The sequence below is a fragment of the Mchenga conophoros genome, linkage group LG23, assembly GCF_057382185.1.
Source record: "Mchenga conophoros isolate Kocher_MC1m ecotype Shallow Benthic linkage group LG23, M_conophoros_male_GT1.1, whole genome shotgun sequence".
Lineage (NCBI taxonomy): Eukaryota > Metazoa > Chordata > Actinopteri > Cichliformes > Cichlidae > Mchenga > Mchenga conophoros.
In genome coordinates, this window is record NC_140547.1 from 17,993,520 (window position 1) to 18,005,102 (window position 11,583).

At 42.3% G+C, this 11,583-nt stretch overlaps 1 protein-coding gene across 1 annotated transcript; it reads left to right on the forward strand.

Annotated features, from left to right (window-relative positions):
* Positions 1 to 512: 512 nt before the first annotated feature.
* LOC146546963 (uncharacterized) lies at positions 513 to 11,277 on the forward strand. Its single transcript, XM_085263936.1, has 5 exons — positions 513 to 693; positions 1,435 to 1,472; positions 8,891 to 8,951; positions 9,033 to 9,122; positions 10,376 to 11,277. The coding sequence occupies exons 1-5, from the start codon at positions 586 to 588 to the stop codon at positions 10,685 to 10,687; spliced, it is 609 nt and encodes a 202-aa protein (XP_085120062.1). The 5' UTR covers positions 513 to 585; the 3' UTR covers positions 10,688 to 11,277.
* Positions 11,278 to 11,583: the final 306 nt, after the last annotated feature.

The following is an 11,583-nucleotide window of genomic DNA, read 5'->3' on the forward strand; positions in this document are numbered from 1 at the left end:
TGTTAGAGAAGCTGCATGGGCAGCGTTAACCCCGCCCCCTGAGTTTGATGGGTGAGGCTGACAGATAAAATTATTTCATGACGAGAGCCAGGCGTCAGGACTGCCAAAATGAAATAAATAAATATATCATTAAATAATTAATTAAATGTGTCAATAATTAATTAAATGTGTCAATAATTAATTAAAATGTGAAATACATAAATAATTAATTAAATGTGTCAATAATTAATTAATTAAATGTGTCAATAATTAATTAAAATGTGAAATACATAAATAATTAATTAAATGTGTCAATAATTAATTAATTACATGTGTCATAACTATTTATTTAATTAATTAATTCCAATTTTAATTAATTATTGCCACATTTAATTAATTATTTAATGGTGTATTTAATTAATTCATTATGGCAGTCCTGGCGTTCCATACAAATCAAGTGCTGCTTTTGCCATTAAAAGACCACGGCGGTCTGAAGTAAACTATTGTCCCCCCTATCCGGTTGGAGAATCTGAAGATAGCCTTGAGACTGTGAGAGTGGAGCTTCTTTTAGATGTGAAGAAGACAAACAACCGGGAGGTGGTGAGAATGAAAATGGAGAAAACATTTGCATATAGGAGACATGAAGTAGTTTGTGACACACCCATGATCAGCGACTTCCAGGCAAGATGGCCAGCACTCTTTGAAGTGAGCGAGGTATGTAATTTGTGAATTCTTTTGTGAAGATCATTGTGTTTTAATGGTATCCTGTAATAGAACATTGACAACATTTACGTTGTCTGCCAGGTTTGTGGAAACTGTCAGAAATCATTTTGAACTGTAAAGATTTTTTGTTATTGATTGTAGCACCTGAAGCATACACTGTATATAAAAGATAGAAATGGTTTCTAGGTCTACTGACTTTATCTTTGACCTCAGTAAACATGATTTATGGTTCCTGAGTGTTTGTGGTCTAAGTTGCTAGTTTCATATTCATTATGACAGGGTGTTCATTGTACCCATTAATATGGAAAAGGACAGTGGACTAGTGTATGCTCATTGGCTAACGATTTTTGATTAACTAATGAGGGTACAGTGTCTCTTGGTTCCATAGGCAGATCTACACTGTGCTAATGACATGCTATTTAAAAAGAAAGCTGGAAGGGCAACTGTGGAAATGCACAGCTTAAGACTTCAAAATAGAAATTAACAAGTGGTGACATCATTCTCTTTTTATATACAATCAGTGGTTATAAGCCACTTCTAACTCGAGCAGTTGTGTAACTTTTTTCCTCTGGAAGTCTGTCGAAATAAAAATCAGTCCATTTCACCACAAAAGTGAGTGGGATGCATAGCTGAAAATTAGTAATATGAGAAAAAATATAACTTTTTGTAAATGTGAGCTTGTTACATTTGAGTTTGTGACTGTTATTTTTACGTGTCAACTTCTCTTTTTAGATAAATGCAGAGTTTAAGTGCATTACCACTAGAGCTGGGCGATATGAGATTTTTTCATATCACGATATGTTTTTTTCATTTCAGGCGATAACGATATCTATCACGATATAAGCCAAATAACTATATTTGTAAGATTTAAATGTGCCGTTGCTCACAAGTAAAATGTGAAATAATCAGCAGCTTGTTTTTATTTAACTATTTATTTCCCATAATAAGTTCAACAGGGTAGATGTACTTAAGGAACATGAGACTTTTTCAGATAAATAAAGGCAAATATTGCAAACTACACAAAAGATAAGATAAGATAAGATAAGATAACCTTTATTAGTCCCACACGTGGGAAATTTGTTTTGTCACAGCAGGAAGTGGACAGTGCAAAAGTTATGACGCAAAAATTAGAATACAATAAGAATAAATACAGTACACAGCTGTACAGAATAGAATAAAATAATATACTATATACAGTAGAATAAAATAGAATAAAAATATACAATAAGATAAAAATAGAATACGAATGCTATATACAACTGAGTAAAAATACAACGATGCCAGAAAAGATTATTGCACTTAGTGTTATTGCACATGTGTGGATGTGTGTGTTTGTTCAGTTAAAGTCTTTGTTGTGGAGTCTGACAGCAGTGGGGAGGAAAGACCTGCGAAATCTCTCCGTCCCACACCGTGGGTGCCGCAGTCTCCCACTGAAGGAGCTGCTCAGTGCTGTCACAGTCTGCTGCATGGGGTGGGAGATGTTGTCCATCAGGGATGACAGCTTAGCCGCCGTTCTCCTGTCACTCACCACCTCCACTGGGTCCAGAGGGCATCCTAGAACAGAGCTGGCCCTTCGGATCACCCTGTTCAGTCTCTTCCTGTCCCCAGCAGAGATGCTGCCGCCCCAGCAGACCACACCATAAAAGATAGCAGAAGCCACCACAGAGTCATAGAAGGTCTTCAGGAGTGGGCCCTCCACCCCAAACGACCTGAGTCTCCGCAGCAGGTACAACCTGCTCTGCCCTTTCCTGTAGAGGGCGTCTGAGTTATGAGTCCAGTCCAGTCTGTTGTTCAGATGAACACCAAGGTACCTGTAGCTGTCCACAGCCTCAATGTCCATACCCTGGATGTTCAGTGGTTGCAGTGGAGAATGCTTGTGCCTGCGGAAGTCTACCACCAGTTCCTTGGTTTTACTGGCGTTGATCTGGAGGTAGTTCAGCTGACACCAGTCCACAAAGTCTTGAGTCTGTCCTCTGTACTCTGTACTGTAAAAGGCAGCCGCTAAAGCGTTTAAGTTTCAAAATAGAACAAACGAAACAGACTAAATTGTCAATTCCACTTAGAAACAAAATATTAATTCTAAAAATAAATCTTAGTTTGTTTTACAGAAGAACAGACAAAACTGACTAACTTTTGTCAATATCAAATAAACTGAGAACTAGTGATGTGCGGATCGATCCTGAAATATCGATTCCTCCGATACCAATCATTTATGTTCTAGAATCGATTCTCACATTAAAATATCGATATTTTATTAATTTAGAGTAAATTTGTAGTTTATCATTAACAGGAACACAGTGGAAAGAAACTATAACATTCGGATTGCCTACATTCAAAGGAACTACTTCCTCTTCCGCCTTTCATAGTCATGTGCGAAATACGGCTGTATAAATGTCTCGCAGCCCCTTGGCGTGCGCACTCACAACAATGGCTGAGCGTAATTGTGCGGATGTATTTTACCTCCACAAACAGCTGAGCCGTGGTTTGCAATAAATGTGGCAAAAAAAGTGAGGTGTTGTGGCCATACTTGCCAACCTTGAGACCTCAGAATTAGGGAGACATTCAAAAGGGCTGTTTGGGCGGATAAATATATTTTACAGGGTTTATTTATCGGGTAAAATACGTTAAATGTCACCGTTATTATTGGCCGGCCCGGAAACAGCGGGGGTGTCCAAATTCAGAGGCTGCTTCCACCTGAGGACCGGCCTTCGCGGTCTAAAGAAAGCCGGGTAGTACGTCACGAGCTCCCTCGGTGGAGTGAAACTCTGCCGTCTGCTCCTTGCTGTCTAAAATATAACCGGACACTGACGTAAACTCTTCTGTTTAATCAGTTTTCTGTTTGACGTTTATTCAGCTGTGTGAAAACCCCGGAGGAACCCTCCCGAGGGAATAATAAAGTTTAATTTAATTTAATCTAATCTAATAACTTTAATCTCAGCCAAACCGATTTACTCACGAACAAATAAAACACTGAAAAAGCCAAACAAGAACATTTTTAAGTTATCAAAGTGACTTGTACATCATGTTTAACCCGAGTGGTGAAAGACCGCGGGGGTTTGAAGACGATGTGTCGGTCGGCTCAGATATTTGAAGTTTACACAGCTACATTCTCACCTGAAAATATGTTAAAAGTTTTTTTGCGACCCAGAAAGAGAAATAAGAGTGATATTAAAACTAAGTCGCTGCCGTCATTGTTGGAAACTGGAATTGGCTGGGCCGCGCTATGAATTCTGCGATATGGTTTTTCAACTTTGTTGTCCGGGTGGAAAATCTGGAGAAAGGTGGGATTCTCCCGGAAAAATCGGGAGGGTTGGCATGTATGGTTGTGGCAACATCACTAACCTTGTCAAACACCTCAGAGTAAATCATATCACAAAATATGATGTTGAGGCGAACTGAAGAGGAGGAGAGGGACAGGTGCTGCTAGGGTGAGAGTCTCTCACGGAGTCCTTTAGTCCTCCAGGCAGGCAAGGTGTTCAAATAGCACACAACTTTAGTTTTTTTATTTCTATATGATGAACTCTGCATTATTAAGTGATAAGAAGAAGGTATTCTGATGTCCTGTAATCATTATGACGCTATAATTTGAGATACAATAAATAAAATCCGTTTTGTACAAAGTATCGGTATCGGATCAGTATCGTCGATACCACCCTGAATATTACTTGGTATCGGATCGGAAAGGAAATCAGTGGTATCGCACATCACTACTGAGAACTAAAAGGAAATTCTCAATCTCTCCTTGTTGTATAGCTTAGCTTTTCAAACAGTTTTAACAGTTACTTTAGTCTGACAAAAGCCGAATGACGAATTAGCGCTTCCAGTCAGAGACTGAGGCTACGTCCACACGTACACGGGTATTTTTGAAAACGGAGATTTTCCGTTTTCGTTTAAAAAAAAATAATCCCGTCCACACATAAAGGCAGAAATGAAGGAAAACGCTGCTATGAACATGCCAAAGCAGCAGGTGGCGCTAGATTCCTAACCGTGCAGAAATGTTGGCCAATCAGAAGTCTAGAAGCCTTGGTGGGAAAAAGTAAACAAAGCTGGGGCATAGAAGCAGAACAGAGTCGTATGTGTGGACGGACAGTAACTGTGTGTATATGTAAGCATTTAAACACTGCAGAGAGTAGAATTAACAGTATTGTAGAAATTCATTTCACCGGGCTGTGGCCCCCCCACACCCTCTAGCAGATTATTACATGAAGGAACCTTTTAAAAAAACAAAAAACAAGCGCGTCCATGCTCACAGGTGTACACACGGGTGATCACACCCACAAACTACACCCTTTTTGGCTCCTACCTCAAAGCACACTGTGTTCTGTTGATCTTATGTGCTGCACAATAATGTTTAACATTTAGAATCAGAATCAGAATCAGAATCAGAATGGGTTTATTGCCAGATGTTGAGGTTTACAACATTAGGAAATTGCTGCGGTGCTTCAGTGCAGACAATAAGAATTAAAGTGCTATGTAGAAAGAAAGATATGTGCATGAGATATACATGAGATATATACATGAGAATAAGAATTATGAGTGCTACGTAGAAAGATATATACATGAGTGCAGGTGGTGATCAGTGCCAAACATGAAATGATGCAGTGACACAGCGTAGGGTCATGTGTTAGTGGCGGGGACAATCATGTGGTTATTGTTCATGTGTCCAACAGCAGAGGGGAAGAAACTGTTCTTGTGGCGAGAGGTTCTGGTGCGAATGGACCGGAGCCTCCTGCCTGAGGGGAGCAGGTCAAACAGACTGTGTCCAGGGTGAGAAGGGTCAGCTGAGATCCGGGCTGCACGCCGCAGTGTCCTGGAGGTGTACAGGTCCTGCAGAGATGGGAGTCTGCAGCCAATCACCTTCTCAGCAGAGCGCACAACACGCTGCAGTCTCTGTTTGTCCCTGATAGTGGCTCCAGCGTACCACACGGTGATGGAGGAGGTGAGGATGGACTCGATGATTGCAGTGTAGAATTGCATCATCGTCCGTGTTGGCAGGTTGAATTTCTTCAGCTGCCTCAGGAAGTACATCCTCTGCTGGGCTTTCTTGATGACGGAGGTGATGGTGGGCTCCCACTTCAGGTCCTGGGTGATGGTGGTACCCAGGAAGCGGAATGAGTCCACAGAGGTGATGGGGGTGTCAGTCAGGATGATGGGGGGGAGTGGGGCTGTGTGCTTCCTGAAGTCCACAATAATCTCCACTGTCTTCTGGGCATTCAGCACCAGGTTGTTGTGGCTGCACCAAGACACCAGACGTTCAACCTCCCTCCTGTAGGCAGACTCGTCCCCGTCCGAGATGAGCCCAATGACGGTGGTGTCATCTGCGAACTTGATTAGCTTGACAGACTGGTGGGTGGAGGTGCAGCAGTTGGTGTACAGGGAGAAGAGCAGAGGAGAAAGAACACAGCCCTGAGGGGAGCCGGTGCTGATGGTCCGGGAGTCCGAGACATTCTTTCCCAGCCTCACGTGCTGCTTCCTGTCCGTCAGGAAGTCAGTGATCCACCGGCAGATGGGATCAGGCACATTCATCTGGGAAAGCTTGCCTCGGAGATGGTCTGGAAGGATGGTGTTGAAGGCAGAGCTGAAGTCCACAAACAGGATCCTGGCGTAGGTTCCTGGGGAGTCCAGATGCTGCAGGATGAAGTGTAGGGCCATGTTGATGGCGTCGTCTACAGACCTGTTGGCTCTATATGCAAACTGCAGGGGGTCCAGGAGGGGGGCCGTGAGGGTCTTGAGATGGGAGAGAACTAGGCGCTCAAATGACTTCATGACCACAGATGTCAGAGCCACGGGTCTGTAGTCATTTAGTCCAGTGATCCTAGGTTTCTTGGGGACAGGGATTATGGTAGAGGACTTGAAGCAGGCAGGCACATGACATGCCTGCAGTGAGGAGTTGAAGATGCCAGAAAACACTGGGGCCAGCTCGTTTGCACAGTGTCTGAGGGTGGCAGGAGACACACCGTCTGGGCCGGGAGCTTTCCGAGCATTCAGACTCCTAAACTGCTTCCTCACATCTGCTTCATGAATATGAAGAGTTGTGGTCGGAGGAGGTGGTGTGAAATCCTCTTTTGTGTGGGGTGAGGGGGCGGGTGTTGCAGGTGAACAGTTTGAAGGTGGTGATGGCTCTATGGAGGGGGGAGAGGTGGGGGAATGAGTGTCCAAAGTGCCTCTATTGTTGGGGTCGTTGGAGGTGTGAAGGCTGCCTGATGGCTCGTCAAAACGGCAGTAGAAGTCGTTAAGGGTGTTGGCTAAGAGCAAGTCATCAGTGGAGTGGGGGGTTTTAGGCTTGTAGTTTGTAATATTCCTAAAACCTTTCCACACAGAGGCCGAGTCATTCTCTGAGATCTGCTGCTGCATCTTCTCAGAGTGCTGATGTTTGGCAATGTCCACTTCTTTAGTGAACCTGTACTTGGCCTCTCTGTAGCAGTCCCTGTCTCCGCTTCTGAACGCCTTACTCTTTTCCAGCCACAGCTTTTTGAGTTTAGGAGTAAACCAGGGTTTGTCATTGTTATAACTCACCCTGGTGCGTGATGGCACAATGCTGTCCTCACAGAAGTGGATATAGGAGGTGACAGTGTCCGTAAACTCGTCCAAGCTGTTAGAAGCAGCCTTCATTGTGTCCCAGTCTGTAGACTCCAAACACGTGTGAAGCTCCTCCACAGCCTCGTTGCTCCACAGTTTTTTAGTCCTCACGACAGGTTTGGAGAGCTTCAGCCTCTGTCTGTACGCGGGGATTAGGTGGATCATGACGTGGTCAGAAAGTCCAAGTGAAGCGCGCGATAGGCCCCGCTGATCGTGCTGTAGCAGTGGTCTAATGTCCTCTCCTCTCTGATCGGGCATTTAATATACTGCTTATATTTTGGAAGCTCATGGCTCAGATTGGCTTTGTTAAAGTCCCCAAGAGCAATGATGAGAGAGTCCGGGTATGTCCGCTCCGTGTGGAGAATCTGCTCCGCGAGTGCGCACTGAGCTGCCTGCGCATCTGCGTCTGGCGGGATGTAAACAGCGGCCAGGATGAATGAAGCAAACTCCCGCGGAGAATAAAACGGTTTGCAGTGAATAAAAAGATATTCCAGAGAGGGAGAGCAGTGCTGAGCAATCACTGTTACATCTGTGCACCAGCCACTATTGATGTAGAAGCAGACACCTCCACCTTTGGTTTTACCGGAGAGAGCGGCCTGCCGGTCCGCGCGCAGCAGATGAAAGCCCTCCAGCTTGAGCGCGCAGTCCGGGATGTCCTCACTGAGCCACGACTCCGTAAAACATAAGACACAGGAGGAGGCAAAGTCTTTGTTCATGCTTCTCATCATTTAGTATTTACTGTCATATTCCCATATATCATTGTGATGTTGTTTATTCTATTACTCTTGTTCTCTTCTGCTTGCTTTCTTTTTTCTTTCTCAGCAGGTGATCCAGGTGATTGATATATGCATTTTTTTTGCTCTGCCCGTTCTGTTGGTTTTTGTCTTTTGCCCTTCTCCCCCGTCCCTCTTCTCAGCTGTTTCTCTTTCCCTCTTTCTTTCTCCCCTTCTTTCCCCCAGACAAGTCTGTCCCGTATTCAGTAAGTGAAAATAAAATAAACAATAAAAGGTGAATCAAATGGACCATTACGGCAAGGCTGGGATGGTCAGTTTGGTAAAGTAAATCCGTTGGGCATCTTTCTTTGCCTTTAGACAACAATTCTGATGGCAAAAGAGCCAAACGGGACAGGCCAAAAGAAAAAAAAAAAGAAAAGAAAAAAAAAAAAAGAAATTCATTTCACCGAAACAATAACGTGGCGCACAGTGTGACGCATGCACCAGTTTATTGTATTTCCAGACTTGCTTTCGGCACAATTTACAGTGCACGCTACTCTGTTTTTTGTCAGACTTGAAATAGCCGAAATACCTTCACACTACGGAACTTCTATGGCTCTTCCGTTCGACAATCTCTCCGGCATTGGAACCATCATCTGTTTTCTCTTCGGTCACGCTCGGTTGATTTTTCTAGTCGGCACACTCATTTCCTCCATTATGCGCTGGCTCCATTACCCGCTGGCTGCTTCCCAAACAAACACACGTGCGGCTTGGCACTTGTGCTGTACGTAACAAGTCACGCGACGTGACGCTGCGGCTGTGATTGGTTCGGCTCTGCGCTACTTAATTTGGATTGGCTGACCTTTTTTTTTGACCTTTCTGACAAATTTATAAAGGTGTTCAAAAAGAGGACAGATAGGAAGAAGACTGCAGAATATTCTGGAACCCATGGCCCAGGTAAGAAAGAATTTTAATTTGTGTCTACAGTTTAGAGAAAATAATAATTTTAACAAAATGCTGCTTGTCACCCTTTGCCAGGATGATGTTGATCTTGTGCGTGAATGTATTATCAAGGGGCTCTGCGTGTACCTCAACGAAGACCCCAGCAATTTAATGACAGAACATGTGGTAAGTGTTATTATAGAAGGTCATTTTATTGAAAATAAATGTGGTTGCTTCATGAACTAAACCCCCCCCTCCCAAAACTTAAAAATCTAAAATCTCTTACCCCTTGGCTGAAAAAGGCTTTTATTGCCACAATGACGCATGGACAACTGAACAACAAAGTCATGTAGGACTGTCAAATTCATCCCATTGGTGCAGCTACTAAAAAGATTTTGAATCTCAATAACATTGACCTCTCGGATTTTGAAAATGATCTAAGATTTTCAAAATTGTGCCACAGGTGTATCTGCTGGTGACTGTGGGATACCACTGGTGGCCCCTAGTTTGTATGTCTTTTTTAATTCTAAAATGAATAGACATATCTGAAAATGATTAGACTATATTTAGCTATGACATCTTGTTTTATCTACATGCGGACATGCCACAATTTCACTTTTTAATGGACATATTTAATAAATATGTCCTCCCACTATCCAAAGACATGTAGTTTGTGGGGATAGGTTAATTGGATAATCCAAATTGCCACTAGGTGTGAATGTGAGTATGAATGGTTGTCTGTCCTTGTGTGTTAGCCCTGCGACAGACTGGCGACCTGTCCAGGGTGTACCCCGCCTCTCGCCCTATGACAGCTGGGATTGGCTCCAGCACCCCCCGCGACCCTGAAAAGGATAAGCGGAAGCGAATGGATGGATGATGGATGGATATTTAATAAATATTGGGACCACCTTATTTATTAGACAAAATACTGTATGGCCTGGAAGTGTTTATAAAAAAAAATATTTATGAAATACTTGGATCCAGCTAATGTCTTTGTTTTGGATCATAGTTTAGTACAGTTCAGATGCTAGTATCTCTACAGTTATTGCTTTTGACAAAATTAACATAATAACCAAAAACCAGACTAAATCGACAAGCTTGTTTTGTGTCAGTCACTTTGTAAAAATACTGCTTTATTCAGTGTCCTTTCTAAACCATGGCAAAATGTAGTTATCTACTAATAAATGGGTTGAACGTCACCTTAGCCAAGGGAGAAAGAGATACAGAGAATTGTCTATATGGGTTAGAGAAGATATTATGTTTAGGTGTTTTACTTTTTTTTTCCTTCTACATGCATTAGGACCACGTGTTCTCTGAACACCTTCAGAGAATGAAGAGGTGTTCATAGTTGAACACCTCTTCATTCTCTGACAGTATTCTGCTTCTTTGCAATGACCAGTGTTCTGTTGAATTTAATTTTGGGAATGTGTATTTTCCAGGCCACAGATGAAGGAGTTATCCAACAATCTATTGAGGAAACAACCATGGGAATCTACATCATAAAGTCAAGAGATGCCAGTGACAGCCCTGAGGACATTGGGATAGTCCTTGAAGGCCAGAGAGTCTTGCAGGATTTGGATAACTGTGCCCTAGCAGCTGCTATGCTATTTGGATTAATGTACACTTTGAACCTGACCTACCCACCAGAACTGATGTATACCTTCGAGGTATTCCAGAAACTGGTTATGGAGCTCGAAGGGAACAGCCTTTCAAAGAAGGCCCTGGTTCTTAAGAACAGACTGTACGAGTGAACAGTTATGACATGGAAACTATATGTCTACCTCTCTGAATATGTTCCATTGATTCTTTTTTGCCAACACTGGCAAAATTACAGTATATAGTGAAACTGATTTTTCTCACAATTTTATAGGTTTTTACTGGTAGGAGCAACTTTCACTTTTAACTTTGGGGCCATCATTACTATAGCATTCAATGTTCATTTTTCAATCCATACTTTTTTGAGGAATAGTTTGTACTCTAGTGTTTTTTCTTGTTTGTTTTTTTTTGGTTTGTTTGTATTTCTCATCACATTGAGGCTGAGTGTGCCACACTTTCTGCTTCTGCACAAAAATTTTCAATCAAGGTGTATTGCCACTGACATTGCATGTAATTGCCAACTCAGTCCCATTCAATTGTAAAATGATCGTTGCATCATTGCCGTCACCAAAGTCATTTTGAAGCTGGTAACTGCTCTCAGGTCAAAAGCCTGAAATAATTGAAGCAGCTGTTTAGAAGGCATACAATTTTTAAGTTCATTGGACATGGTTACAGTAATTTTGGTTATGTTGTGATGTCCAACCACTGTTTTGTTTTGTTTGTTAGTATAAGTTATTGTGATGTTTTACTTATAGAAGGAAGCCAAAACGAATCATATTTTAGGGCTCTTGGTTTTGTGTTTGAAAATGTTATTTTCAAGCTTTTCTTCGTCACATTTTAATATTTGCATTCCTGTTGCCATATTGCCTTAAGGCTCTTACATTTAAAAAAAAGAAAAAAAAATACCTGAGGAATTCTCACCTTTTACCTTTGGGCCAGTATTCCTAGAAAATTCAGCGTTAACATTTTCATAGGCCCTAGAATGTTGAATTCAGGATCCAGCAGTTGTTTGTGTTTGGTACATTTTGGAAGAGATGCATTCAGATGACTC

Excerpts from the sequence above, each read along its gene's own strand:
- LOC146546963 (XM_085263936.1), top strand. The coding sequence starts at position 586 with ATGAAAATGGAGAAAACATTTGCATATAGGAGACATGAAGTAGTTTGT. Across the intron at positions 1,473-8,890 it reads TGCATTACCACTAGAGCTGG|GTGTTCAAAAAGAGGACAGA; the intron begins GCGATATGAGAT and ends AAATTTATAAAG. Across the intron at positions 9,123-10,375 it reads ATTTAATGACAGAACATGTG|GCCACAGATGAAGGAGTTAT; the intron begins GTAAGTGTTATT and ends TGTATTTTCCAG.